Source organism: Sciurus vulgaris (genome assembly GCF_902686455.1).
Source record: "Sciurus vulgaris genome assembly, chromosome: 1".
NCBI lineage: Eukaryota > Metazoa > Chordata > Mammalia > Rodentia > Sciuridae > Sciurus > Sciurus vulgaris.
In genome coordinates, this window is record NC_136461.1 from 17,100,726 (window position 1) to 17,125,980 (window position 25,255).

General features: G+C 55.6%; 1 protein-coding gene across 1 annotated transcript in view; it reads left to right on the forward strand.

The window, feature by feature from the left end:
• GRHL3 (grainyhead like transcription factor 3) overlaps positions 1–25,255 on the forward strand; it is a 32,017-nt gene that overhangs the window by 3,571 nt on the left and 3,191 nt on the right. The window contains exons 2-15 of the mRNA XM_079138301.1: positions 8,242–8,428; positions 10,999–11,060; positions 12,658–12,982; positions 13,232–13,305; positions 13,767–13,920; positions 14,032–14,143; positions 15,119–15,213; positions 16,910–17,068; positions 17,444–17,522; positions 17,622–17,755; positions 19,368–19,402; positions 20,243–20,331; positions 21,060–21,145; positions 24,043–24,107. Coding sequence (XP_078994427.1) covers positions 8,242–8,428; positions 10,999–11,060; positions 12,658–12,982; positions 13,232–13,305; positions 13,767–13,920; positions 14,032–14,143; positions 15,119–15,213; positions 16,910–17,068; positions 17,444–17,522; positions 17,622–17,755; positions 19,368–19,402; positions 20,243–20,331; positions 21,060–21,145; positions 24,043–24,107 — 1,656 coding nt within the window. The remainder of the gene's footprint in view (positions 1–8,241; positions 8,429–10,998; positions 11,061–12,657; positions 12,983–13,231; positions 13,306–13,766; positions 13,921–14,031; positions 14,144–15,118; positions 15,214–16,909; positions 17,069–17,443; positions 17,523–17,621; positions 17,756–19,367; positions 19,403–20,242; positions 20,332–21,059; positions 21,146–24,042; positions 24,108–25,255) is intronic.

Below are 25,255 nucleotides of genomic sequence, written 5' to 3' on the forward strand. Positions count from 1 at the left end.
ATCAGATATTGTGTCAAGTACCTAATAAATACATTGTCGCCTTTATTCCTCCCAACCACACAGAGGTGTGGGAGTGAAAATGCAACTTTGCAGAAGAGGGGACCAAGGCTTGGCTCAGGAGTGCCCCCCGTCTCGCCAAAGAATTGGGATCTTAAGTGGGTCTTAACCTGGAGACAGAACACTATGCCACCCTGTGCCTAGACATTTTAAAAGGACAAGGAGATTTGTTGGACTGTTAACAGTAGTTTTCTCAGAGTGGAAATGTGAATGAATTCTCTGCTTCCTGTGTCTTTGTAGGTTTCACATTTTATATACATACTTTTACAAACCTATGTTGCTTTTGAAATGAGGAAGGGGGAGAGAGGGAATCACTATTTTTAAGAGAGATTAGTTTGCCTCACTCGCTATTTTAAAGAGAATTATTAGTTCACCTCGAACAGGATTCTCAAAGTGCGGTCCCTGGATCATCCTCTTCATCATCATCTGGGAACTTGGAAATGCAAATTCTCGGCCCCACCCTAGACCTACTAAATCAGAAACTCTGGGGGTGGGGCTCGGCCTTATGTGTTTTAACAGGCCCTCCAGGTGATTCTGATGCATGTTCAAGTTTAAGACCATTGGCCTAGAAGACCAGGCAGAGGACTGGGAGGCAGGAGGTTCCCAGATCCACTCCTGACCTGCAGCGCAGTCGGTGAGTCAGCGGACCCAGGACCTTGCTTCAGAAGCACACCTGTGTTTAAAGGCCCACTCCGCTGCCTGTGGATCGGATGCCTTCTCCAGCTCTTACCTAAGTGTCAGTCTTCGTGTGGGTAAAACAGGGACAGAAACACCCACCCACAGGACCCGTGTGAGAACAGAAAGGCACAGGACCTAACTGTACTGAACAATTTAGTTCCTGTCCCTTCTCTTACCTGCCTTCCCCTTCTGGAACTCAGCTTTCCTGCTTGTAAAATGTAGCAGATAATCCTGACTGGCAGCAACTGACCTAGTGAAAGTCTCGAAGAGAAATCGTCTCATCGGTGTTTGGTGTTAGAATCAGGAACTTTCGAGGGCAGAAATCGCGAGGTAGTCAGCATTGTGTCCCCAGCGCTCTTCCCATGGCCTCTTGGAGAGTCACCTTCAGTCAATGTTGAGTGAACCAGGGAGCGGATGAAGGGATGTGGCACTCTGGGTGTAGAGGTGGATTTCAGTTCCTTTCACATCTCCGCTGAACAATGGAGCAAAACCCCCAGAAAACCTGACAAGAAATCAAGAGATGAGAGTATGAAAGAACAATTCTCAACAGGGAAGAATTTTTCAAAGGACAGAAAGTGAGTTTCTGGTATAATTAGAAAATGGCACATAATTAATTTACATGCAACTAGCAGTGGTTGCTGGATGCTGACGGCCCTCGACTTGCCCACCTGGATCCAGATGGGGAAGGAGGTGATGCTCACCCCTCTTATCTTGGAATCTCCAAGCACCAAGTCTGCTTCTGCCAGCTGGGAAGAGCTGGCCCGTTTTATAGGTGGGAGAAAGTGAGGCTGTGAACCGTGCAGTTGGTGAGGGCTCCACCACAAAGTATTAGTTGTTGTGATAATGGTTCCATTATGTGCTTGCACTGTGCTGATCACTTCTGCATCCTCTCATTGCATCTTCCAACAGAAACAGTTCCCAAAGTCGTTGTAATGATGAAATAAGACAATGACTAGAAATTGTTTAGCTAGCACCTGGCGCTTGGTGATCCCTTCATGAAAGGTAGCTATCATAATAATTCCGTGAGGTTAATACTTTCTTCTTCCCACATTTTGTAGGTTAGAAACTCAGGCACAGAGATGTCAAGTTGCTTGCTTAAAGTCTCACAGTGGGTAGCAGGGATGAAACTGGAACCCAGCTGTGCACAGCTCTAGGGCCGCCTACCCCTGTCACCATGTGTTCACATGGCCTTGTTCAAATCGGAATCAGTAAAAAACTGTGCCCTCCACTCTACTCCAAAGGAGCCCCCAGCTCATGTGACAAGACACATTTCCCTGCACATCCAGAAAACCAGATGGGCTCCCGGCAGGCACAAGAACCCAGGGGCATGGTGCGTGGGGCTGACTGGGAAGTGATCCCTCTGTGATCAGCTGTGGCAGGGCCTCCCTGGGATGATCAGTGAGTGTGACTGATCACTGCCGATGAGGCTGGGTGGCTCACAGCACGGTTTGGCAGGTCACTGACTGGGCGTATCTGGGTGTCACACCCAGCTCAAGTGGCCCCTGGAACTGTCCTTCCTCAGGCTGGAGGGAAGTGGGGTCCAGCTCCCCAGATTGGTCCCAAATAGGCGCCTCTGTCAGCTGGGGTTAAACTTCCCCACATTGGTGGTCGGTTTTCTTCCACTTTCTGCAAAGCTGAGTGAGGGTGCGTAGGACCTTCTCTGAATGATGGAGTGAGTAGATGACTAGGAGACGGGGAGCGACTGAGCTGAGCACTGGGCAGCGGGCGAGGAACCTTGAGTCTCAATCCTGCCGTGTGTCCTTGGGCAAGTCACACCTCCTCTCTGGGACTGGATTTCTAAGATTTCTTTGTCCCTTAAATCCCTATGTTTCACGCAGTGAAATGATGACAAGAGGCCCTAACAACTGGCTGAAACAGCATCTCCTTAGTCCCATTGGGAGTTTTAAGTGGCTCAAGCAGAAAGCTGGTAACACTGCCAGGCAGAGGGGCTTGCTGAGGTGAAACCCACCTTATCCCTTTTGGCCTCCTCCATCCTGGTGCCTAGGATGATGCGTGTTGGAGTCAGGAGGCTAAGAGGGTGACTGGGCATGGAGTGGCTGGTACCACACCCCTTCTGCGCCTCGAGCCAGAATATACTGCTGGGGCAAGACCCCAGCCTCCCCGGACCCCTCCTGGGCCGTTGGCACACCCCTGTGGGCTAGTGATGGGAGACCTCCATGAGTGAGGCCCAGCAGCTGGATTGCTGAGCTCCTCTCTCTTGGTCTTATTTCCAACTCTTTCCCAAAGGAGAAGACAGATGGGGAGGCCCTGAGGAGGTGGCTTGTGAAGGTTCTGGATGCTGGGCACCAGAGACCTCAGTTCTAGGCTTGACACCTTGAGGGACCAGCTGGGTGGCCTCAGGCAAACCAGCAGCCCTGTCCATGACTGTTTTTCCTGCTATCAAATGGGGACAGTCATATCTCCCCTCCCTACCTGACAGGGGCGTTGCAGGCTCTCAGCTATGACAGGTACATGAGAAGCTGCCGAGAAATAGAGCACCCTTGCAAATGTGAGTGATGATCCAATGCCGGACTTGCGTTTCCTCCTCAGTGGGCTGGCCGTCCTGAGGCAAGGTGACACATGCAGAGCATCTGGCTGTACTTGGCACACAGTAGGCGGACAACCCTGGGAGCTGTCCAGGTTATGCCTTTGCTCTCACCTGGGAGGTCCACGGCCCTCCCCAACCAGGTTTATCCTCCTGCTTCCCTCCACCCCCTCCTCAGCAAGCCTCCCTCACTCCCCCGGGTCTGGGCAGGTTGGAAGTCCTCTGGCTGCTCTTCCTTCGTGGCTTTCTCCGCCTATCTGATACTCGTTCTCTGGTTTTGTGGTCTTGTCTGTCCTACTCCCATTCAAATGCACCCTTGCTGACCCCTTGTCTGCACCCTTTTCCCAGGACAGGGTCTGGCACAGAGTAGTTACTTGAAAAAAGCTTGTTAAAATGATGGATGGGGCCGTGCAGATTTGTTGTTTTTTGATTCTCTCCTGTATCCCTTGGAAAAGCAGCTAGTCGCCGAGTTCTCAGGCCAGATATCAGGTCACCTAATGTCTCTGTTGTCTATTTCCGGGTCTTTAAAGTAGGAATAATAACACACCATGTGTGATGGGAGGCTCCTTAAGATAATGAACGTGAAAGCCGGGGCAAGGGGTTATTAACTCTCTCCTTTGTTTTTGACATGGAAGCTGGTTCACAGGCAGAAGGCTTGGGGGTAGTGATAACCTACGCACCCTGGGCAGGCTCCCCTGTACTCTCGTTTGGGGGTTCCAGGATGACGATGTGGTGATGGCTATTATTTGCTGAGAGATTATCCGCTGGCAGGCTCTAGGCTAAGCACATTTCTCACGTAAATGCACTTAATTCTCCTAACAACCCAGGAGATTAACTCTCCTCTAAAGTAGCCACCCTGGTGACTCTCCATTACATTACTGTGTTCTGATTTTCCTCACAGCACTTATCTCTAACTAAAATTAACTCATTTACCTACTTGTCTATGGTCTGTCTTCTCCAATTAGACGCTAAGTTCCATGGGAGCAGAGCCTTATCTATCTCGAACAGTCCTTGACTGGCAGACAGAAGACTCTCAATAGACCCATGTCACAGATAAGGAAATGGGCTCAGAAGGCGAAGGGGCCTACTCTAGGACATGGTTACCAAACCATGGGCAGTGTGTCTGTGGTGCCCAGCCTGATGCACCATGAGGTCTGAAGTCAGTAAGGTTGCCCAAGGCCAAGTGCAGCACCCTGCCATTCCCCTTTCATCTTCTGATGGCTCAGGAGTTCCTTCTTGGACACAGATACCAACAGAGAATTTGTGTAGGCCCTAGGGAAGGTGACCTCATGAGAGAGGAGTCCCCAAGTTTCCCCTCTGTTCTGGCCTGTCACTCTTCAGTGATTCCTTCTTGAAAGTCTTTCCCCATTCATCCTGTATCTACTCCTGGGATTTTTCCTTCTGTCTCATTCGCTGAGTCTGCAACCCAGTCTTTAAGAAAGCAGGACAGAGCTGGGTGTGGTGGGGCACTCCTGTAATCCCAGCCATTGGCAAGGCTGAGGCAGGAGGATCAGTTGGAGGCCAGGCTCAGCAATTTAGCAAGATCCTCAGCAACTTAGTGAGACCCCATTTTAACACAACAACAACAAAGGACTAGGGATGTAGCTCAGTGGTAAAGTACCACTGGGTTTAATCCCAGTATGAGAGAGAGAGAGAGAGAGAGAGAGAGAGAGAGAGAGAGAGAGAGAGAGAGAGCACACAAGAGCGCGGAGAGCCAAAACTTACTGGATTTCAGGATGCGACATGCAATGCAATGCTAACCTTATCCATAGTCAAGACTTTCTGGAGACTAGTTGCTCAGTCCTGGAACATGAGATGACTGGTGGTGTGGGCAGGCCTTGGGGCCAGAACACCAGCGTTTCAGCTTCTGACCAGAACGCTCCCAGTCATCATTTTGTCTTCCTAACGAGTTCCTCCTGCTGGTGTGGGTGGGAAATTCCTCTCCGCCTTACCGCAGAGAACGGGTTCAGTGTATTCTAGAGAGGGGAGATTTCCAGAATAGGAAAGGCATCTGGAAAGGAGACTAACAGAGAGATTCAGAGCTGCATCTTGGCCCAACAGATCCCAGTGCAGGTGATATTGCCTGAACTGACTCAATTTCCCTTCTGTAAAAGGGGTTAGTAATTCCTGTTTTTCAGAGCTGCTGTATGTGGGAGATGAGAAGTCCCACCGAGACAGTCAATCCTGTGTCTCCCTATAGTAAATGCTTAAGATACAGCACCTGCTGTTTATCAAGGAATCAGACTTTGGGATCCCCAGAGAGTGCATTAGAGACTCCCGCAGGCCAGGACAGTCTCCCAGGTGATCAGAAAACACAATCCATTCTTTTATTTTAGGTCTGACTTTTTCATTGTCTCCTAAAATTTCTTTTTTAAAAAGGGTAGAACAGCCAGGCACAGTAGTATACACCTGAATCCCGGCTCCCAGCAGGCTGAGGCAGGAGGGTTGTAAGTTCCAGGTCAGCCTGGGCAACTGAGCAAGGTCTCATCTCAAAATAAAATTTAGAAAAGGACTTGAGTAGCTCAGTGGTAGGGCACCTGCCTAGCATGCTTGAGGCCCTGGGTTTGATCCCCAGTGTCCCAATATATACATAGACACATACATACATAAAAACAGTAAGACAGCTGATAGCTCCTAACTCCACCTTTTGATCCCGGGCCAGGTTCTGCGTCTGTTTCACGTGACCGTGTCTCGTAACATTTCGCAGCCCCTCGCGTGTAGCCCCAAGCCGGCCCGGAGTACCGTAACAGCTTGCACACACTAAGTGCTTATTACGTGCCAGGCTCAGTTCAAAGCATTTTCAAGTGCTCGTGTCCTTAATCCTCATAGCCCCATCCCGTGGGTACTTTTACTAGACTTAGTTACAAACGAGAAGTGCGAGGCACTCGCTGGCCTGTTGGGAGGAGCCGTCAAGGTCTTCCAGCCTTCCTGTTTCTCCCACGCCTCCTGAGCTTGTAGTTCCCTTTAGCCTGGGGCTGGGCAGAGTGGGGGCAGCCACCTGGGCTCCATCAGTAAGTTCCTCTAACCCCGGGCCCAGGAGGCAACTAGGAGGGCCTCTTCTCACCCCTCTGTCTGTGGCTGCTTGATTTATAGCAGCAGAAACTTGGGGTGTGCCTCCTCTCCGCGCCCCAGGAGCAGGAAGGTTTCTGTCATCTCTCTTTCTTGTGTGACAGCTCCTTCTGCCTCCCTCCCAGAGCCCCACGCCCCACAGCTGGGGCCCAGTGGAATGGGAGACACTACCTTGGATGAAGTCCCCTCCACCCCCACTGCCTGCCTAGGTCTGGCCTGGCTGCTGTGTCCACCAAGCTGGAGAATGTGGGCCTAAGTCACAGGGTGACAGGAGGCCCTTGCCCACCCACTAGTCTGCCACAGATTTCATTATGGACACGTTGTCCTACTCTGGTAAAGACGGCCCTCTTGGGTTATGGTCGAGCAGGGTGGCACGGTGGAAAGCAGGAGGCTGTGGTGCGGGGCAAGCCTGAGTTTCTCTCCTGGTTGTGTCATTGGCAGCCGGGTGACCTTGGGCACTTTCTCATCCTCGATCTCAGGTGTCTGTGAGTGGAAGTGGATGATCCTTACCTCGAAGTGTCCCATAATGAGCAGATCTAATGAATGTCATGGTGAATGGCAGCTGGCGTGGATGCTAAGGCCTAACACGGGAGAGTCCCTCAGGCCCATGTAGGAAGTGGGGCCTTGGGGCAGCAGAAGACTAGGGAGTACCTGCTTCATCTCTGGGGTTCTCTCCAGCCCCAGCCTGGAGAGCTCATCCTCTCATCTACAGCCTCCTCCACATGCTCTGCTCTAAAGTGCACACAGCCAGCTTTGCTGCTGCCTGAGAGTGGGTGTCCTCTGAGCCAGTCTCACGGTGTGGGCCCCCGGCTTCCAGCAGCAGCCGCGCTGTCAGAGACATACATTCTCAGTCACCCCAGACGGGGCGATTCAGAAACTCCAGGGCCGCGCCCCACCACCTGCGCTTCAGCAAGCCCACTGAATCCTTCTCACGCAGCTACAGTCTGAGAACACCGTCCTGCGCCACAGCACCCTCCTGCCAGAGCCTGAGTCTGCTCGGGGCCGTTCCCTGACTGGGACCCTGGACCACACCTTTTTAACTTTTCTGAGTTTCAGTTTCCTCTACTATAAAATAGGAATAATAACAGGGCCTGCCTTAGCAGGGTCATGGTGAGAATGGGCTAGATGATAATTCATGAGAAGTATCAAGTTCAGTGCCTGAAACATGGCTGATGTCCAGGACAGACTAGATGCCATTTTCATCATCGTCACTATCCTGTATTGCGTCTCCATTCCTGTTCCCCTCCCCTTCTGAGAGAAGCAATTCCCAGTGCTGAGTGTCCCCAACTAAATGTCTGCCTTCTCCATGAAGCTCTTCCCAGCCCCTTGCCTTTGAGCCCCTGGGGCTTGTGTCTTGGGCCACCATGCCTTGTGTCTGTCGAGCTTCTCGGCATAGCACCCCGTTCTGCAACTCCAGGTCCTGGCTTCTGGCAGCTGTCTGGGACCCTACAGTACGTGTCGCTCCACCGTGCTAGTTCCCAATGCATTCTGTCGTTTGCTATGGTTTCCCCCGCCATGGTGATCCATGCCTCCTCAGGAGAGCACATGCTGGGCTGTCTGGACTTGTCATTGTCATTTCCCATCCAGTCATATAGTTCCCCCAAATGTGTCTACTACGGAAGTGTCTTGCTGAATCCCCTTGAGTGGCTCAAGGTTGGCCCTGGGGTCCTCTCGTTGCAGGGAAGGAACCCGAGGCCCGAGGTCCACAGCTTGCGTGGTGGCGTTGGTGCTGTGGAGCTCCAGCGCTCACATCCTCCCGCTGCCCCGCGCTGCCTCATGGTGGCAGAGCAGGTCCGAGTTTCCAGGCCGGTGGCTCTCTGAATTCCTGGGCACTGGCCTGAGGCTGTGCACGCAGGGACCTTCCTAAATCTGACCCCCTCATGCACCTTCAGCTTCAGGTCCGTGCGACTGCTGAAGAATGACCCAGTCAACTTTCAGAAGTTCCCCTACACCAGCGAAGACGAGGCCTGGAAGACGTACCTGGAAAACCCCTTGACGGCGGCCACGAAGGCCATGATGAGAGTCAACGGGGACGACGACAGCGTGGCAGCCCTGAGCTTCCTCTACGATTACTACATGGTACCTCCGCCCCTTCCCACCCAGCGCGTGTCTGCTTCAGGCTTCGCTGGCCACCCGGCAGCAGGCCCCAGCCCCTCACCTCAGGGCCTTTGTACACGCTGTTTCCTCTCCCGGGCTGCTGCCCCTTCCTCCTGACTAAGCTCTCTTCTCTGCTTGGGTCTTAGCTTCAGTGTCACCTCATTCCCTCATGGGGTGAGGGAACCTCAGCACCCACTGTCATCCTTCCTACCTATCCTAAGAAATCGGCCGCATGTTCGCTCATTTCTCCATTTCCTCCATGACACTGAGCAAGGAGGGCGGGAAGATGTTGTGACTGTTACCGAGTCTCCATGCCCTGTACGGCCTGTCACCCAGGGCACCACAGTGTTGACTGATTGATGAACACCTCGCCATTCACACTCCACCCACCACCCTTGGTCTGTCCTGCCCCTGGATCATCCCAGCCTCCCATCACCCCACCTCCAGGGACACAGCTCCTCTCTCACCCCCTCCTCCCTCCCTCCTTCCCTCCCTCCCTCCCTCTTTCCTTTCCTTTCCTTTCCTTTCCTTTCCTTCCTTCCTTCCTTCCTTCCTTCCTTCCTTCCTTCCTTCCTTCCTTCCTTCCTTCCGAGCCTGGCCAAGGCCACCGTCTCTTGGATGCCATTCTGCCATGCCCCTGTCCCTCTCCTGGGCCTCCGACTCTCCTTCCTGCCTCTGCCACCATACTGTCTTCTCTTGTTCTCTAGTTATTTCCAGGGCCCTGGCCTTGACTCTGAGACCATTGGTTCCTGAGAACAGGAGTTCATCTCTGATAAATGGGGCTAGATCCAGTTAGCAACCACAAGTATGGAACACAGGAGACATGCCTTCACCCGTGCCAGGCATTGCTAATGGATGGCAGGTCGCATTCTCATTGGGGAACATGGGGCTGCAGAAGCTTGGCAGCCCAGTACCCCAGCAGCCCTGCCAGAACTGACTCAAGACAGCAAACTTACTTGCTATCCCTGGGCTGGGGGACTGCATCAGAAGACTTTCCTAGATTCAGGGACGAGGGACAAGAATAGCCAGTTTTTCAGATAGCTGATTTGGAACTGAACTTGAAGATTTAGAGCCACCTTGCCTGTAAGCCCTTAAACTTACTAGACTAGGAAGTATTTTATCCACTTTGCCACAAGAAGGAAGACAGATTCTCTTCATGAATTCAGAGGCCAAAGGAGGGCAGAGGCAGGTAGATCCAGGTAGGAGAAGGTGCAAACTCTCCTCTGACTTGGGTTCTCATCCTGGAGTGATCTGCTTTCCTTACCCTGCTGCTTCCCCAGAAGATGATGGTGTCTAGCCCAGGCCAGCAGGAGAGGAATTTCAGTGACCGCCTCCGTGTGGGCCATGGCAAGAGCCAGATTCTCAGTCTGATTCAAACCCAGCCTGGAATTTATAGGTTAATTTGGACCATAAGATAAATAAAATCCAGCACCATCTCTCTTGGACAAGAGGGCATTCCCAGGGCCAGAATGGTGGGCCAGGCTTCAAAGGTGACTTCTATGCTGGTTTTTGTGCAGCACAGTGTCTTGATGAGACCCACCTGGGTCTGGAGCAGCCCTGTGGGTAGTGAGGACATGGCATTGTGCTATGGCCGGAGTACCAGCTTGGAGTTCAAAACCGTGGCATGCCACGGCTGGCCAAGTGGTTTTGGGCAACACAGTGGTAAAGGTGACCACTTTCTGCTTCTTATTGAAGGCTGGCACCTTCTCAAATACTGTCCCATGGGGTGTGACTAAGAGCCCAGGCTTTGGAGTCACTAGCCTGGGTTGGAGTCTTAGCGTTATCAGCCTTAGGGACAATGAGTTAGAGTGTTCTGAGGTGTAATGATATTTTGTAATCATGAAAGGTCACATTTACAGGGATGTTGCCTTGCACTAGGGGCTGTTCTAAGCACCCACAGCCATTACTTTCATCACCGTGTTTTACAGTTGAGGATGTGACGTGTGGGCAGCTAAGTGCCCTGCCCAGGCCCAGCTGGCACACATCTAGGAACTGAACTGAGAAATCTGGATTCCGAGTCCTTGCTCCTTAGCACCAAGACAATGGCATCTCTCTGGCCCCCGTCTCCTCGTCCACGTGGTGGTGATGCTAGTCAACATCTCAGGGTGGGGTGAGGTTAAATGAGAGAATAGAAGCATTTGACAAGGTCTAGTGTATAGGGAGTACTGTTTTAAAAGCCAGTATCATTTTATTAATAAATCTTCGTAGTTCCCTTGAAGTTGGTTTTATAATCCCACACTTGACATATGAAGAAGCCATCTCAGAAGTGCAGTCTTTTATACAATGTTACACAGGACTTTTAAGCAATAAAGGGAGGAAGTCAGGTCTGCCGGACTCCAAGTTCAGTGTGCCTTAACTTGTAAGCCTGAGCTATTTCTTTCTACTCCCTAACTTGGGGCCCAGAATAAATGGTGGCTAGAGTTACTACCAATCTGAAAGACTTGTGAATTTTCTCCCAGAGTTCCAGGCCAAAGCCACAGAAGGGGGTTGAGACCCTTAATAGCTAGATCTTAGCCAAGAATCATTCATAAATCCTTCCTTTCTCCTCTCAGGGCCCCAAGGAGAAGCGGATACTGTCCTCCAGCACTGGGGGCCGAAACGACCAAGGAAAGAGGTGAGGCCGTCTTTGTCTCTTTGCCCTCCCCGCTCCCTGCACCCCCCATCCTCTTTAACAGGGGCTGACTTGCCTGTTAGGCACAGGAGACTCGTGAGCAGGACCCACAGTGCCTTCAGGGGCTCCTGAAAGTGTTTTCGTTTTTTTTAAAATCAGAACAAAAAATTAAATTATTCTTCTCTTCCCCTCCCTCCTCTTCTTCTTCTTTTTCTTTCTTTTTGCAGAGCTGGAGATCGAACCCAGGGCCTCCAACATGCTAGGCAGGCACTCTGCCACTAAGCCAAGCCCCTAACCCTTAAAGCTGTCCATATGGCAGTGTAATTGCATAAGATAGTTCAAAATATTTTCCAAGGGGCTGGTAAGGGCAGAAGAGGCAAGGGGCTGTCTCAGGCTTGCAGGACAGACACACACACACCATGCCCTAGGCCATGTGAGCTGGTGTTTACTGAAAACAAACTTCAAAGCCCCAGTGGTGAAAAGCCCTGCAGGCAGCTTTTCTGCTGCAAACCTTCCTCCCCAGCCCCCAGCCTTTTGCAGGGAGGGAGGGGACCGTTGAGTTCCCGGACATCTTCCCTCTGGTTCTCTGGGCTTCTGCCTGGCATTAGTGCCTCCGGCCACTAGTGTCCCTTTCCTGGTAGAAGCAGCCAGGCCCTGCACATGGCCAGATGGGTACTGGAGGGACCTTGCTCCCCTCTCTCTTCTTTCTCCTTTCCGGCCAATTGGGTGGCTTCTCAAAAATGACTGAGCAAGGCCTCTGCTGGGAAGCCCTGTGGGCCTTCCTGCCTTCCAGGAAACCCCAGTTGCTAAGGCAGGCACTGAGCGCTGCATGGGATGCAGGGTGTGCGCTGACAGCCTGCTCAGCCTCCCGGCCTCGGCTGGAGCAGTGGGCTAGGACTGTGGGGCCTTCCTCAAAACTAATTCTAGAAGTGAACAGTAAAAATGTGTAAAAAGGTCCTACCCGCTCTCCCCTTAACAACCAGGGGCATCTTCCAGAGCTTTCTCTAAACATATATTAACTACAGCTGCAGATACAGAGCCCCCTCCCATGCACAGCTCATGGGCTGATGTAGCACAGTTTTTTGGAAGTGTGAACATTTTTGACACAGGGATATTTGACTCCATCTAAGAAATAAATGATTAAACTTGGAATTTTTTGTATTAAAGAGTCCTGTAATGCATAAAACACGTTTCCCCCTCGACCCTGAGCACGTATGTGGTTCCATTCTCAACACCCTCTTCTCATCCCTGGTACAAATTGGCCTGCTATGGTGTTTGCTTCCTGCAAGTGGGAAGGGCCTGAACAGTACCCAGGACGCAGTGGGCACAGTGGCGCACATCTGTAATTCCAGTGACACCGGAGGCTGAGGTAGGAGGATTGCAAGTTTGAGGCCAGCCTCTGCAACTTAGCAAGACCCTCAAAATAAAATAAAAAGGCTGAGGACATAGCTCAGTGGCCCCAGATTCGATCCCTGGCACCAAAGGAAAATTGGACAGAAGAAGTTGAGTGTGTCAGTGTGACAGTCATCTCCAGTCCAGGCAAGGACCCCCTTCCCCAGAGCAAAGACAAGCACTCACTTTGCCCCTCCTCTCCCCGCAGGTTCTACCATGGCGTGGAATACCAGACAGACCTCACGCCCCTCGAGAGCCCCACGCACCTCGTGAAATTCCTCTCAGAGAACGTGCCTGGAACCCCAGAGTACCCAGAGCTGCTCAAGAAGAACAGCCTGATGGGCCCGGAGGCTCCTGTGCCCAGCGCTGGCAAGGCCGCCGCCCTCCCCGCGGGCCCCGAGGACAGCTGCCTCTTGCCCACCAGTGACATGTATGACAACGGCTCCCTCAGCTCCTTGTTTGAGAGCATTCATGGGGTGCCCCCGACACAGCGCTGGCAGCCAGACAGCACCTTCAAAGATGACCCGCAGGAGGTGAGGGCCCACTCCTGTGCCCCTGGCAGTGTCCCTGGGCATGTGTACACAGGCACAGGAGAGGAGATAGGGGAAAGGGCTGAGCTTTGGAATACATGGAAGGAAGTGTCCTGGAGCCAAGGCGGGGTTGCCACGTACTATTGTCCAAGTTGCCTACTGCACAGTCTCTACTGCTGTACACGCCATCCTGGGCTGAGGCCCCTGAAACCTGATGTGGTCACTTACTATCTCGGGGTTGTTTCTCCGCAGTCGCTGCTCTTCCCAGACATCCTGAAAGCATCCCCGGAACCCCCATGTGCAGAGGACTATCCTAGCCTCAAGAGGTAATGTGACCCCTCTGGAACCTTGACCAGGAGACAGGGGCTTGGCAGGGGCAGGGGCTGCAGACAGCTTTACGTGGTCCCCAGCACGTCATCAGTGAATGGAAACGGAAGCGGGGGGGGGGCCGGGGGGGGAGGCAGATAAAAGGAAAGAGAATGATCTCCACGTCCTGTACTGGGCTGCAGCCGGGAGCGTGGCGCTCAGCAACGCTGGAAAACCCCGACTCTTGTCCTGGGCCTCCCTGTGGCTTTGCCACCTCTCCGGCTTCTCTGGTTTTCTTCAGACCCTCATTATTCAGCAAGACTGTGGCTCAAACAAGCCATTACCTAGAACCCAAAAACAGAAACCGAGGCCCAGGCAGGTAAAGTGACTTGGAAGGTCATAGCGAGTCCATGACAGCCTCAGGTTCGCTGCCCAGGAGCCTCCTGCGGGCCCAGCCTCACTGTGCCCTCCTCCCCTGCAGTGACTTCGAGTACACCCTGGGCTCCCCCAAAGCCATCCACGTCAAGTCAGGCGAGTCGCCCATGGCCTACCTCAACAAGGGCCAGTTCTACCCCGTCACCCTGCGGACCCCAACAGGCGGCTCGGGCCTCGCCCTGTCCTCCAACAAGGTCAAGGTGCGTTGGCTCGGAGCCGCTGGGGAGGGGCGGGAGGGGGCCAGCCGGGGCCCAGGGAGAGGGTCCTGGGGAGGGCCTGGGCGCCGGGCCGACGTGGCTGCTGTGCCGCAGAGCGTGGTGATGGTCGTCTTCGACAACGAGAAGGTCCCGGTGGAGCAGCTGCGGCTCTGGAGGCACTGGCATTCCCGGCAGCCCACCGCCAAGCAGCGCGTCATCGACGTGGGTGAGCGCCCGCCCCGCCTGGTCCAGCTCCCGGCCCTGCCACCTCTGAGCCCCGCCAACCCGGGCACGCAGGGATCTGCACCTGCTGACGTGAAGCAGTGACCTCCTTTCCAGGGTGCTGTGGGATAAACAGGGCGTGGGGACTCTGCAGTGTCAGAGAGATAGGCCCGTCTGTGCCCTGGGGGCATGGCTAGTGGACACAGCACACAGATGACCGCGCCCAGCGGCAGTGGGGACAGACAGCTGCAGCACAGCACTGGCAGCTCTTGTTGGGCACGGGACCCTCAGGCTCTGTCAGCAGGTGACAGCCACCCTGTGTGTGCCCTGCCCCACCCACCCCACGTCTGCAGGTTGTCTCCACCCTCTTCCTGGCTCCAACCTGTGTCACCCCCTCTTCCTCAGCCTCAGTGTGTTCAGCTGTCAAGTGACAAGGCCAGCTCCCTTGCCTGCCTGTGGTGCTGGTTTCTGCTTGGTACCGTGTATCCTGCAGAACATGATATAATAGGGGACAGTTGAGTGACTTGTCTGAGAGGCCGGGTGGCAGGGGAGTTAGGAGCATGGGTTGCAGAACCAGACAGATCTGAACCCCAGTCCTGGCTCTGCCTTTTATTAGCTGTGTGACCTTCACCAAGTAACCAAACCTCTCTGAGCTCCATTTTCCTCATGTATAAACTGAATATACATAGCAGAGTTGTGAGGGTTGCCTGAGGGCTTGCCTCATCTTAATTGTTCAAGGAGCTGTTACGGCCCTGTTACTGCTATTACTACAAGTCACTTCTGTCGCTTTTTCTGGGAGATCGCCTACTTATTAATCCCCAGGGAAAGTATGACCCCCACACAAGATGACAGGGGCCGTGGCCTTGTTGGCAGACCCGGGGTTCCAGGCAGATCTGCTCCCCTGGCTGGAGCTGGCACACCCCGCCATGTGCCCCACGTCCCTTCCCTCCTGACGCTGTCCCCGCTCCTGTGATTTCAGCTGACTGCAAAGAGAACTTCAACACTGTGCAGCACATCGAGGAGGTGGCCTACAATGCCCTGTCCTTCATGTGGAATGTCACCGAGGAGGCCAAGGTCAGTGGGTGCGGTGTTCCTACCCCGGGGGCCCTTGGATGGGGCATGTGCTCTGACACTGTGGAGAGGCAGGATCAGAGTGGTCGAAGCTGGGACCCCGGGCCCACAGGCGGGGTCTGCACCCAGACCTGCCACCTACCAGCCATCTGCTTTCTCGACTGTAAAGTACAGTGTCGTCATGGCACCAGCTGACAGGCCGCAGTGATGGTCGGGTGAGACGGGCAAGGGGTGGAACACAGGCTGCGCACAAGGGCGGCTCTTGGTGCCCATCCAGTCCCCCGCGCGTGTGAGTCACTCAGCAAACCAGGTTGCGGGGTGACGCTTGGGAGTCTGGGAGCTGCAATCTCCATTCCCAGCTGGCTCACTGCTCTTGGTCAGTAGGCGGGAAGGGTAACCAGCTGCCAGGTAGTGGCAGGGTTGTCCCACCAGCCTATGTGTGCTTGTGGGCCCCTCCGGGTCCTGCTGCTGCCTGGAGAGCTGGCGTGGAGGGGTCAGCCACTTGCTGGACCAGGCTTGCCTCGCCTGCGAGGGCTGGGTCCAGCTCCTCTCAAAGGCATCTGTGGCCCTGCCTCCCTGCCGTGGCCTCATGCCCGGAGCAGCCAGCCAGCCAGCTGCAGGGGGAAGATCAGGGAAGGAGCTCCAGGACAGGAAGGGAGGCCCCAAGGCAGGGGTGGTTGTTGTTCAGATGGGCCGGGGAGGAGCCGCGCCTCACTGCAGGGAGGTGGGAGAGTTTCGTGGGAAGGGAGTGGTGGGTTTCGGTGGGGACTTTCTCACAGCCTCCGGGGCCCCAGGCTTGGGTCTTTCTCAGGTGCGCCCTGGGAGCCGGGTGGGGGCTGCATCAGGGCTGAGCCGCCGAGGGGGCGGTATGTCCGGCATGTGCCTGCAGGACAAAGGAGGTCTGCTCAGGCACCCTCCCTGAACCCCACTACTCAGGTCAGGGCTGTTTCCAAGAGCAATGTCCCAAAGAACACAGACCAGCCTGGACACGGACCATGCAGGGTGGCTAGCTGGTAGATGGTCACCAGGCAGTCAGACGGGGCTTGCCCGGCTGAGACCACCCAGGCTACCCCCAGTAGGGCATAACCTTAGCCACACGAGACAGATTTAACAAGGACATCGAGGCTCTGGGAGGATTTGTCCAAAGCCACAGGCGCCTGCGTGGCAGGGTCCAGCTTCCTGCCACAGGTCTGGGTGGCTCATTTTCCCTGACTCCCTGGGAGTGTGGGGGACTTCTGTCTCTGTCAGAGACGCCGCAACTGTAAGTGCAGGTGACCAGTGACAGGTGTGCGAGACGGGCGAGGCATGAGTAGAGAGAACCTCTTGCTGGAGGGTGCGGCGATGCTGGATCTGACGTTAGGAGTGGACAGCACTGCGTCTCACCCTCTGCGTCCCTGGGGCTACAGGAAAGCAGTGTCCCTCAGTCGCAGGAAAATGAGGTTCTGGGTTTTCAGAGTCTGAAGGACCCCTAACGTGAGCTGCCCTTGGTGGGCTAGCAGGAGCACCGCACCCATGGGTGAGGGGCCTGGCCTTGAGTCTGTCTGCAAACCCCTCCTCCAACCCCCGTGGCCTGTGTTTCCTGGGAGAGCTGCCCCGCCTCTCTGAGCATCAGTCTCCCCATCACCAGGCACAGAAGCCTCAACTAACAGGGCTGGAGACCTGTGCAGGCCACTGACCCAGGGCCCGACTCTGTCCCCAGGTCTTCATTGGCGTCAACTGCCTGAGCACAGACTTCTCCTCGCAGAAGGGGGTGAAAGGTGTCCCCTTGAACTTGCAAATCGACACCTATGACTGTGGCTCGGGCCCTGAGCATTTGGTGCACCGTGCCGTGTGCCAGATCAAGATCTTCTGTGACAAGGTGGGTGGGCAGGTGAATCCTTGCTGCGTCCTGGGAGGGACAAGGGCCAGGCCCCACCACGCGTCCTCCTGGCTTCTCTGGGTGTGTCTTTCGCTCTCTCTTGCTCGTTCATATTTCTCTCCACGTCTTGCCATGTGTGCCTCCCTGTGCATCCTCCTGTCTCTGTTTCTTCCTTCTCCCTCTTTCCCTCTCTCACGGCCTTGCTGACCCCAGGTGGCAGGACCAGGCTGGGCCAGGTGCTGGTATCTTCCCATTTCCTGGCCTCACTGTGGGAACTGTAAGGTGGGCCCCTATTTAGGATGCAAAGTTCGAAGCCGCAGTTGTGAAGTAGCCAGACCCTCCCAGGCCCTTGGTGACCCCCTTCCCCCACCCCAGGGAGCTGAAAGGAAGATGCGGGATGATGAGCGGAAGCAGTTCCGAAGGAAGGTCAAGTGCCCGGACTCCAGCAGCAGTGGTTAGTGGGGGCAGGGCTGGGGCAGGGTGAAGGGGAGGAGGCCGGGGGCCGGGGACCTGCCTGGAGGGACCTCAGGCCCATGGCTTCCTTTCCCATCAGGCGTCAAGGGCTGCCTGCTGTCAGGCTTCAGGGGCAACGAGACCACCTACCTGCGGCCTGAACCCGACCTGGAGACCCCGCCTGTGCTGTTCATCCCCAATGTACACTTCTCCAGCCTGCAGCGCTCTGGAGGGGTGAGGGCAGGGACCTATTTGGGAAGAGGGGCCACAAGGGTCCTGGTCCTTTGTTGGGGCCTGCCGTAGCCCAGTCCAGTGGAGAGCAACCTGCCACTCACCACACTGGCCAATCTAGATGTTTCTAGGTCTTGCTGTTAAATAATCATACATTCACTGAGTCCTAGGGGATTGAAAAAAATGGACATGTGGCCCTGTAACGTCAGTGACCTATTCCATCCAAGAGTAGAACGTTGGTGAGGGAATGGGCTTTGTGTTCATCAGAGTGTTCCGGCCGGGAGGTGTCTGGCACCTAAGCCCCAGGCCCCACCGCAGCCACGCTGGAGCTGGCTGGAGGGTGACGGCAGCACTCGTGTGCAGCAGGCTCGTGCTGTGTGCACGCGTCACCCGCCAGCCTTCACTGCAACCCTGTTTTGTCCACACTCTGCCCCCAGAGCTCTGGGCCCCAAGTGGAGGCACAGGGAAGTTAAGAAACCTCCCCGCATCACACAGCTAGAAAGTGCAGAGCCAGAATTTGGACCCAGCAGCCTGATGGCAGGATCCATCCCTTGCCCACGAGCTGCTCCTCCTGTCAAGCCAGGGGGGCCACTTCTCAGCACCGGGAGTGAGCTGGCCCAGAGGTGGCATGTTATCTGGCTCCCCCAGCCAGCTGTCCTTTGAGAGAGACTGTTCATCCCCTTTCTCAGGCAGGGTCATAAACGAGACAGTAACGGAGCCCGGGCCCGAGCCTGTCTGAGCCCTGATTCATATCAAGCGATCCGACAACTCCCCTCCTTGGAGGGCACGGCTCCCAGAGTTTCAGTGGGAGTGTCTGCAGAGATGGCTGGGCGCCCACGGTGGGTTTGGTGTGTTGACTTAGGACAAGGAGGTGGGCCTGGGGGCTGAAAAGAGCAGCCAGACCCGTGTGGCCCCAGCACACTGAAAGCACGTCCTGCGTCCTCGGTCCTCCCTGCCCTGCCCTGGTAGCAGCACCAAGGCCTCCACAACCCAGGTGGCTACATGGACTCTTCTCTCTTGACTCCTCCAGCCAGCCGGCCCCACGCAGGGAGACGACCACTAGGGATTGGTTTACTTGTAGCCAGCTGACAACTAATCCATGGGGAAGGGAGAGGGACCAGCCCCTGCACACCTGAGCCCCGGGGTGGGAGGGGGCTCAGGGAAACAGCAAGCAGAGGCCCGAGCTTGCCTCATGCCTACGGTGTGACCCCAGGGGCTCTGAGCCTGGTTCTCACAGGCTCTCAAAGGGCGACAACTACCAGACGGCACAATAGGAGTAGCAGAGCCAGGTGCACAGAAGGGCCCTCTACCCCAGCCCCAGGTCCCAGCTGCGGCTCCCAGCCCTCTGGGCACACTGGCTGGGTGGGCTCACTGGTCTGCCCACCATGCTTTCCCACCACCTGGGGTCCATTGCCCCCTGACTCAGCAGCTTGGGCTAGGTGACTCCCTTCAAAGGGGGTGCAGCCCACTTAGGGGACGCATCGGAACAGGAGCCTGGAAAGCACTGAGGTGCCACCCCTCCCCACAGTGTTCCTCCCGGAAAGCCCCCAGCCCGGGCCCAGGCTCCTCTCGGTTTCCTGCTTGTGACGGAAATGTCCCTTTCTCTTCGTTGCAGGCCGTCACCTCAGCCGGACTCGGCAACGCCAACAGGTACGGAGCAGCGGCGGGGCTCCCGTCCCCTCATGCCGCCCGCCTGCGAAACTCGCCCCAGCCCCCAGCGGGCTTCACGCTCCTCCTCGCTGAAACCGCCTGGGTTTTTATGGGTTTGTTTTATATGAAAAGTCGGCGAATCTCTGGCGAAGATACCTGCTTGTAAAAGGGGGAGAAAAAGCTCTGGGAGGGGTGCATTCGGAGAGCAGGGGGGCCATGCCGAGGGTGGTGCACCCAGAGGCCACCGAGAGGGTCCCCGCCACCCCCAGCCTAGCCCCCACGTCGCGCAGAGGAGGGACAGTCGTGGGGCAGGCAGAGGTGCCTCGTGCAGATCTGGTTATTTCCAGCACCCCCCCCCCCCCCCCCCCCCCCCCCCCCCGTGCCAAGACCTCTGCCCACTCCGCTCCCAGCGGTCACGGCCCTGCCCCTCACAGCAGCCCCAGGAGGGCTGACTGCTCTCCTCCGTGGACGGTGACCCCGAGGCTGGGCAGTCCCACGGCCATCAAGCAGCAGAGGCAGGACTGGACCCCAGTCTGTCTCACTGCTAGACCCTCAGTCCTTCCTCCTCCCATGCCTCTTGCCCCGCCTGATTCTTTCCAAGGGAACAGGCTGCTGGCGGCCGTAGTCCACTGACCGCCGCCTGCGTTGTCTATCGCAGCTGCACGCAGCTTCCTGCCAGGCTGTTATTTGTACTTTCGGGTCACCCCACATTATAGATGGGGTCGCGCGAGGCTAAGGAACTTGCCCACTGCACGCCTGCTTTGCACCCGCCCTCCTGCAGCTGCCTCCACTTCCAGGCTCCTGGAGGCCCACGGGCCTCACCACCCTCCCATCCCACAGGCTGCCCCTGAAGCGCACCTGCTCACCCTTCGCCGAGGAGTTTGAGCCTCTGCCCTCCAAGCAGGCCAAGGAAGACGACCTTCAGAGAGGTAGCTCTGCCCGCCCCGTTTGCTCCCAGAGCCCACCTGGCCCCACCTGGGAGGCCTCCCTGGGGAGGGCAGGGCGAGGGCTTCCCTCCTTGAGCTGGGCTTTGGCCAAGACCTGCGGGGTAGTGGGGGTCCCTAGGTATTGGAGAGGTAGCCATGGGCTGCAGGGCTCCTGCCTGCTTTTACCCTGTTTGGCTGCGGGCTTCTCGGGGCAGGTGCTCGGGTGGCAGACCCTTTATGCTGGAGGAGCCCCTCACCTTCCCTAAGGGGTGGGAGCTGGCTGAGGTTTTCATTTCTGCTCTTCCAGCTTTGACACTCTTCCGTGTGTGTGTGGTGGGGCTAGTCCAGGCCTCTGGGGGCTGTAGCTGACCACCAGGAAGAAACCAGCAGCTCTGGTCCACAACTTCCAGCACCCTTGGTCCGAGCTTAGCAATGTGCTTGGTGTTGCTAAACGTTGTCAGTAATTCCCACCGCTCTGAAGTTGGGGAGGGCCCCCATTTTGCAGACCAAAACAATGAGGCACAGTGATGTTGAGGTCACCTGGCTACAGGTACCAGAGCAGGTATTCAAATGGGCCCAAAGCAGGACAGTGTTTCCAGGCTGCCTTTCCCAGCTGGGCACAGCCCCCAGCAGAAGTAAATCTTAACGCTGAAGTAGTATTTCCAAGACACCCCCCCCCCCCCCCCAGGTCTTCCTGCTTCTCACACCTGAAAGCTCTCTGCTGTTTTCAGTGTTGTTGTACGTTCGGAGGGAGACCGAGGAGGTTTTCGACGCCCTCATGTTGAAGACCCCAGACCTGCAGGGGCTGAGGAATGCGGTAAGACACTGGGGGTCCACCGCCCTGACCTGGCCCAGCCTGCCCCAGGGGGTTCACTTCCCACAGGGAGTCTCTGGGAGGGAACAGCCAGGAGCCCGGGCTTTCTGGTGGCCCACCCGTCCCACAGGCTGGGGGCCTGCGGGCCCTCCTGTGGGGGTGGGCGCGATGTTACCTCCCAGCCAGAACCGCGGCTCCACCCCGGGAGTCGCGCACACCATAAATCCTCTTAATCTGATGGCTGCTTTCTGACAGGCCAGGGCCTTTGTTGGTTTTGCAAACCTGTTTCTGGTTTAATGGGAATGAAACCCAAAAAGGCCAGGCCCAGAGTCACTGTTTTTTCTCTCCCGGGGGCCTCATTCCTCCTGCTCAGGTTGGCTGGGGTGCTGGCTGGGGTGGCTGAGGGTGGTATCTGGGCAAGGAGACCTGCCCAACCCCCACTGCCAGAGAACAGGCCACACAGCCCAGCCCCAAGCAAAACCCAGCGAGCTCAGATGCCTCCAGGGTAGCTGTGCCTGAGGTGGAGCCCCCAGAAAAGTCAGGGGCTTCCAAGACCTCTGGCTGGAGGAGAGAAAAATGAATCACTTTGGCTCCCTCCCATGAACGCCCCTGGGTGCCAGGAATTGTGTCAGATAGGTCGCACCTGAAGGCCCCTGGCGTTCTCACAAGCTGAAAAGTGGTACCGGCAGCACCTTCTGGTATCCCATGAGGAAGCAGCCCCAGAGGTCAGGGGACTGCCTCGGTTACCTGGCTGGAGGAGCCAGTGCCACACCGCGGTCCATGCTCTCTCCACCCTGCTGTCCTGTTCTCCTCACACGCTGTCAGCCTGCTTGGCATCATACCCAGGAAGCTGGGCTCACAAAAGGCCGTTAATGGCCCTTGAATGTGGACTCGACTCAGGTTGCACAGTACCTCACAGGGTCAGCTTCCCACCGGAGCTGGAGCTCCCTCCCAGCAGCCCCCTGAGTGTCCACGCTGGACTTGAGCAGGAGCTCACTACCTTTTGAGGGAGCTCATGCTGTCTTTGTGCAATTTGTTCGACTCATGTTTAGAGAGTTTGGAGTTGTTCCTTAGATTCTCCCTGGTAGCTTCTAGCTGCTTCACCACTGAAACAGTCCGAGGGCTTTTCTGGTGTGGAAAGAGCTGCGTCAGAGTAACTGGGAGCTGAGTGTGGTGGTGCACTTAGGTAATTACAGAGGAGGCTGAGACAGGAAGATTCCAGGTTCAAGGCCAGCCTAGGCAAGATCCCACCTCTAAATTAAAAAATAAAAAGGGTTGGGGATATAGTTCAGTGGTAGAGCACCCCCTGGGTTCAAGCCCCAATACCACCACCAAAAAGAGAAAAAGAAAGAAAAGAAAAGGATAACTGAAGAGCTGAACCCAATCCTCTTCCTAAAATGCCCACAGAGGCTGAGCTCCCGGAGTCCCTGACCCGGCCGTGCTGCAGCTTCAAGGCAGCCAATTCCTCTAAACACTGTTACTGAGCTTCTCCGCAGGATGGGTACCAGGCTGCATCCATTACCTAAGCGTTGTGGGTGGAGTCACCCTCTGGGGACACCTTTTATTGCACGTTCCTTCCTCACTTTACAAATGAGGAAACTGAGGCTCAGAGAAGTAAGAGGACCTATTCAAAGTTCTGCCACACCAGGTGTAGAGCTGGGGCCAGGCTGGATCTGTTTGCGGCGGAGGAGACTTTGGGAGCTCTGGGGAGAAGTGGGTGGCTTGGGCTGCGGGAGCCTCACGGGCCTCGGCGCGTGGCCTGGGATGTGTGGGGCGCTAACCTGCTCCAGGCCTCAATGCCTGGCTTTCCCTTCGGGCTCACAGGCACACCCCCCCCCCCCCCCCCCCCCGCTAGGCTCATAGTTCCTGCCCAGAAAGATTCAGGTTGACCCCTCAGCACAGCAAGGTGCACCCCACTTCTCTCCTTTTAAAGTAATGCTGTGGCCACTTACGGAGGTCTCACTAGGTGCCAGGAGCCCTCCTGAGCACTTTACATGGATTGATTCCTTCAATTCTTCCAGCGACTCTAGGAGGTATACACTACCGTCCCCATGAGCAGTTTGCAGAAGGTCACTGTTTTAGTCAGCTCTTTAGCTGCTGCAACCAAAGGACCTGACAAGAACAATTAGAGGAGGAAAAGTTTATTTGGGGGCTCACCGGTTCTGAGGTCTCAGTTATAGAAGGCTGGCTGCCTTCCTTGGAGCTCACGGTGAGGCAGAACATCATGGAAGAGTGTGGTGGAGGGAGGCAGCTGGGAACATGGTGCCAGGAAGCAGACAGAGACTCCACTCATCTCATACAAAATATGCACCCCAAGGCTCGCCCCCAGTGACCCGCCTCCTCCAGCCACACCCTACCAGCCTGCAGTTGGCCCTCAGTGAACCCCTACCAGGGGGTTGATCCACTGATTGGATTGCGGCTCCCGTAACCCAATCATTTCACCTCTAAGCCTTCTTGCACTGTCTCACACATGAGCTTTTGGGGGACACCTCACATCTAAACTGTAACAGTTCCTTAGCTGGTGAATGGTGGCATCCTGAGCGATGGGCCACCACGTGTCTGGCACTAGGCAAGAGTTAAGGGCAATGGGAGAGGCTCATTAGGAAGACTTCTCAGTGATAAGTTCATAGTGATACAAAATTATCTGCATACACGGGAAGGCGCACACCACGATGTCAACAGTGTTCATCTCTGGGAAACAGGATTATGGATGATTTCAATTTTTGTATTTTCTCTCTCTGTATATACATGTATGTGTATATATGTTTGTATATCACACACACAGGCACGCACACACACACACATACATATATTACATTTATAATCAGAAAGTAAAAAGCAATGGTATGTAAAACCTGGGTTGGGCAGTAGGCAGTGAATCCCCTACCTTTCTCTTCCAGATCTCTGAGAAGTACGGGTTCCCTGAGGAAAACATTTACAAAGTCTACAAGAAGTGCAAGCGGGGGTAAGTGCCCGGTTCAGCCCCCACCCACTGGCTGCTCAGCAGGAGGAGGCTTCATATTCGGCCTCCATGGAGAGGCTGAGGGGATGTGGAGTTGGCCACAATCCTCTACCTGCAGAGACCAGGCACTGGTCACTAGTGGGAGGGAGGGGAGTAGGGAGGAGGAGGGTCTTCCTACACAACCTCCTAGGGTAGAGGGGAAGTGCAGACACATCAGAAGCCCCAAGTTCAAATCCCAAGGCCACGGGATAACCAAGATATTTGATTAGGGCAATACTGATCACAGTGGCCACTGCTTGCTGGGTCACCTCCTGTGTTTCAGATTATGGGCTGAGCCTGTCTTGTTTTACCAGCACCACTGCACTAAGAGGGCAATGCCCCAGCTTACTGTTTCTTTGGGGGGTACCTGGGATTGAACTCCGGACACCCTATCCCTGGGCCACATCCCCAGCCCTTTTTTGTATTTTATTTAGAGACAGGGTCTCACTGAGGTGCTTAGCACCTCGCTTTTGCTGAGGCTGGCTTCCTCAGCCTCCTGAGCCACGGGGATTACAAGCATGCACCACGTTGCTTGGCCATGGCTCACTTTTTACAGACAGGGAAGCAGGCTCAGAAGTGACGAGCGAGGTTCAGGGCAGTGGACGTTCAGCCGTGGAATGGAGACATAGGCAGGAAGGCCTAGCAAAGTTGCTACAGGCAGTCGGAGCAGGACAGCCCTGAATCTGCAGAGGGAGCTGTGGCCAGCCAGGGACGCTCCCGGGCCTATGCTACCCCACCTCCAGACTGGGCTCAGTGGAGGAGAACAGCTGTACCCTCTCAGGGTGGGCAGTGCCCGGCTGCCCTCCATAGGCTCCTGGCGTCACAGAGCCCTTGCTGTTGGCCCGGCACATCCCTTGGTTGCCAGGAGGAGAACGTCACATGGTGACTGGACTCCCAGGCTTCAGTCCCCTGGTCGGAGCCAGCGAGCTGGGCCTCTGCAGCCCTTCCTGACCAAGTCACTTCCCAGCCCAGGATGGGGCAGTGAGTAACTGTCACAGCTCCTTCCGGCCCGGAGGATCCAGGACCTAGCCCTCTGCCCACAGCTCAGACCTGACCCTTCATGCTGGCAGTCCGATCCAGGCGCTCTTAGGAGCAGCCCTGGATGGTGCCCA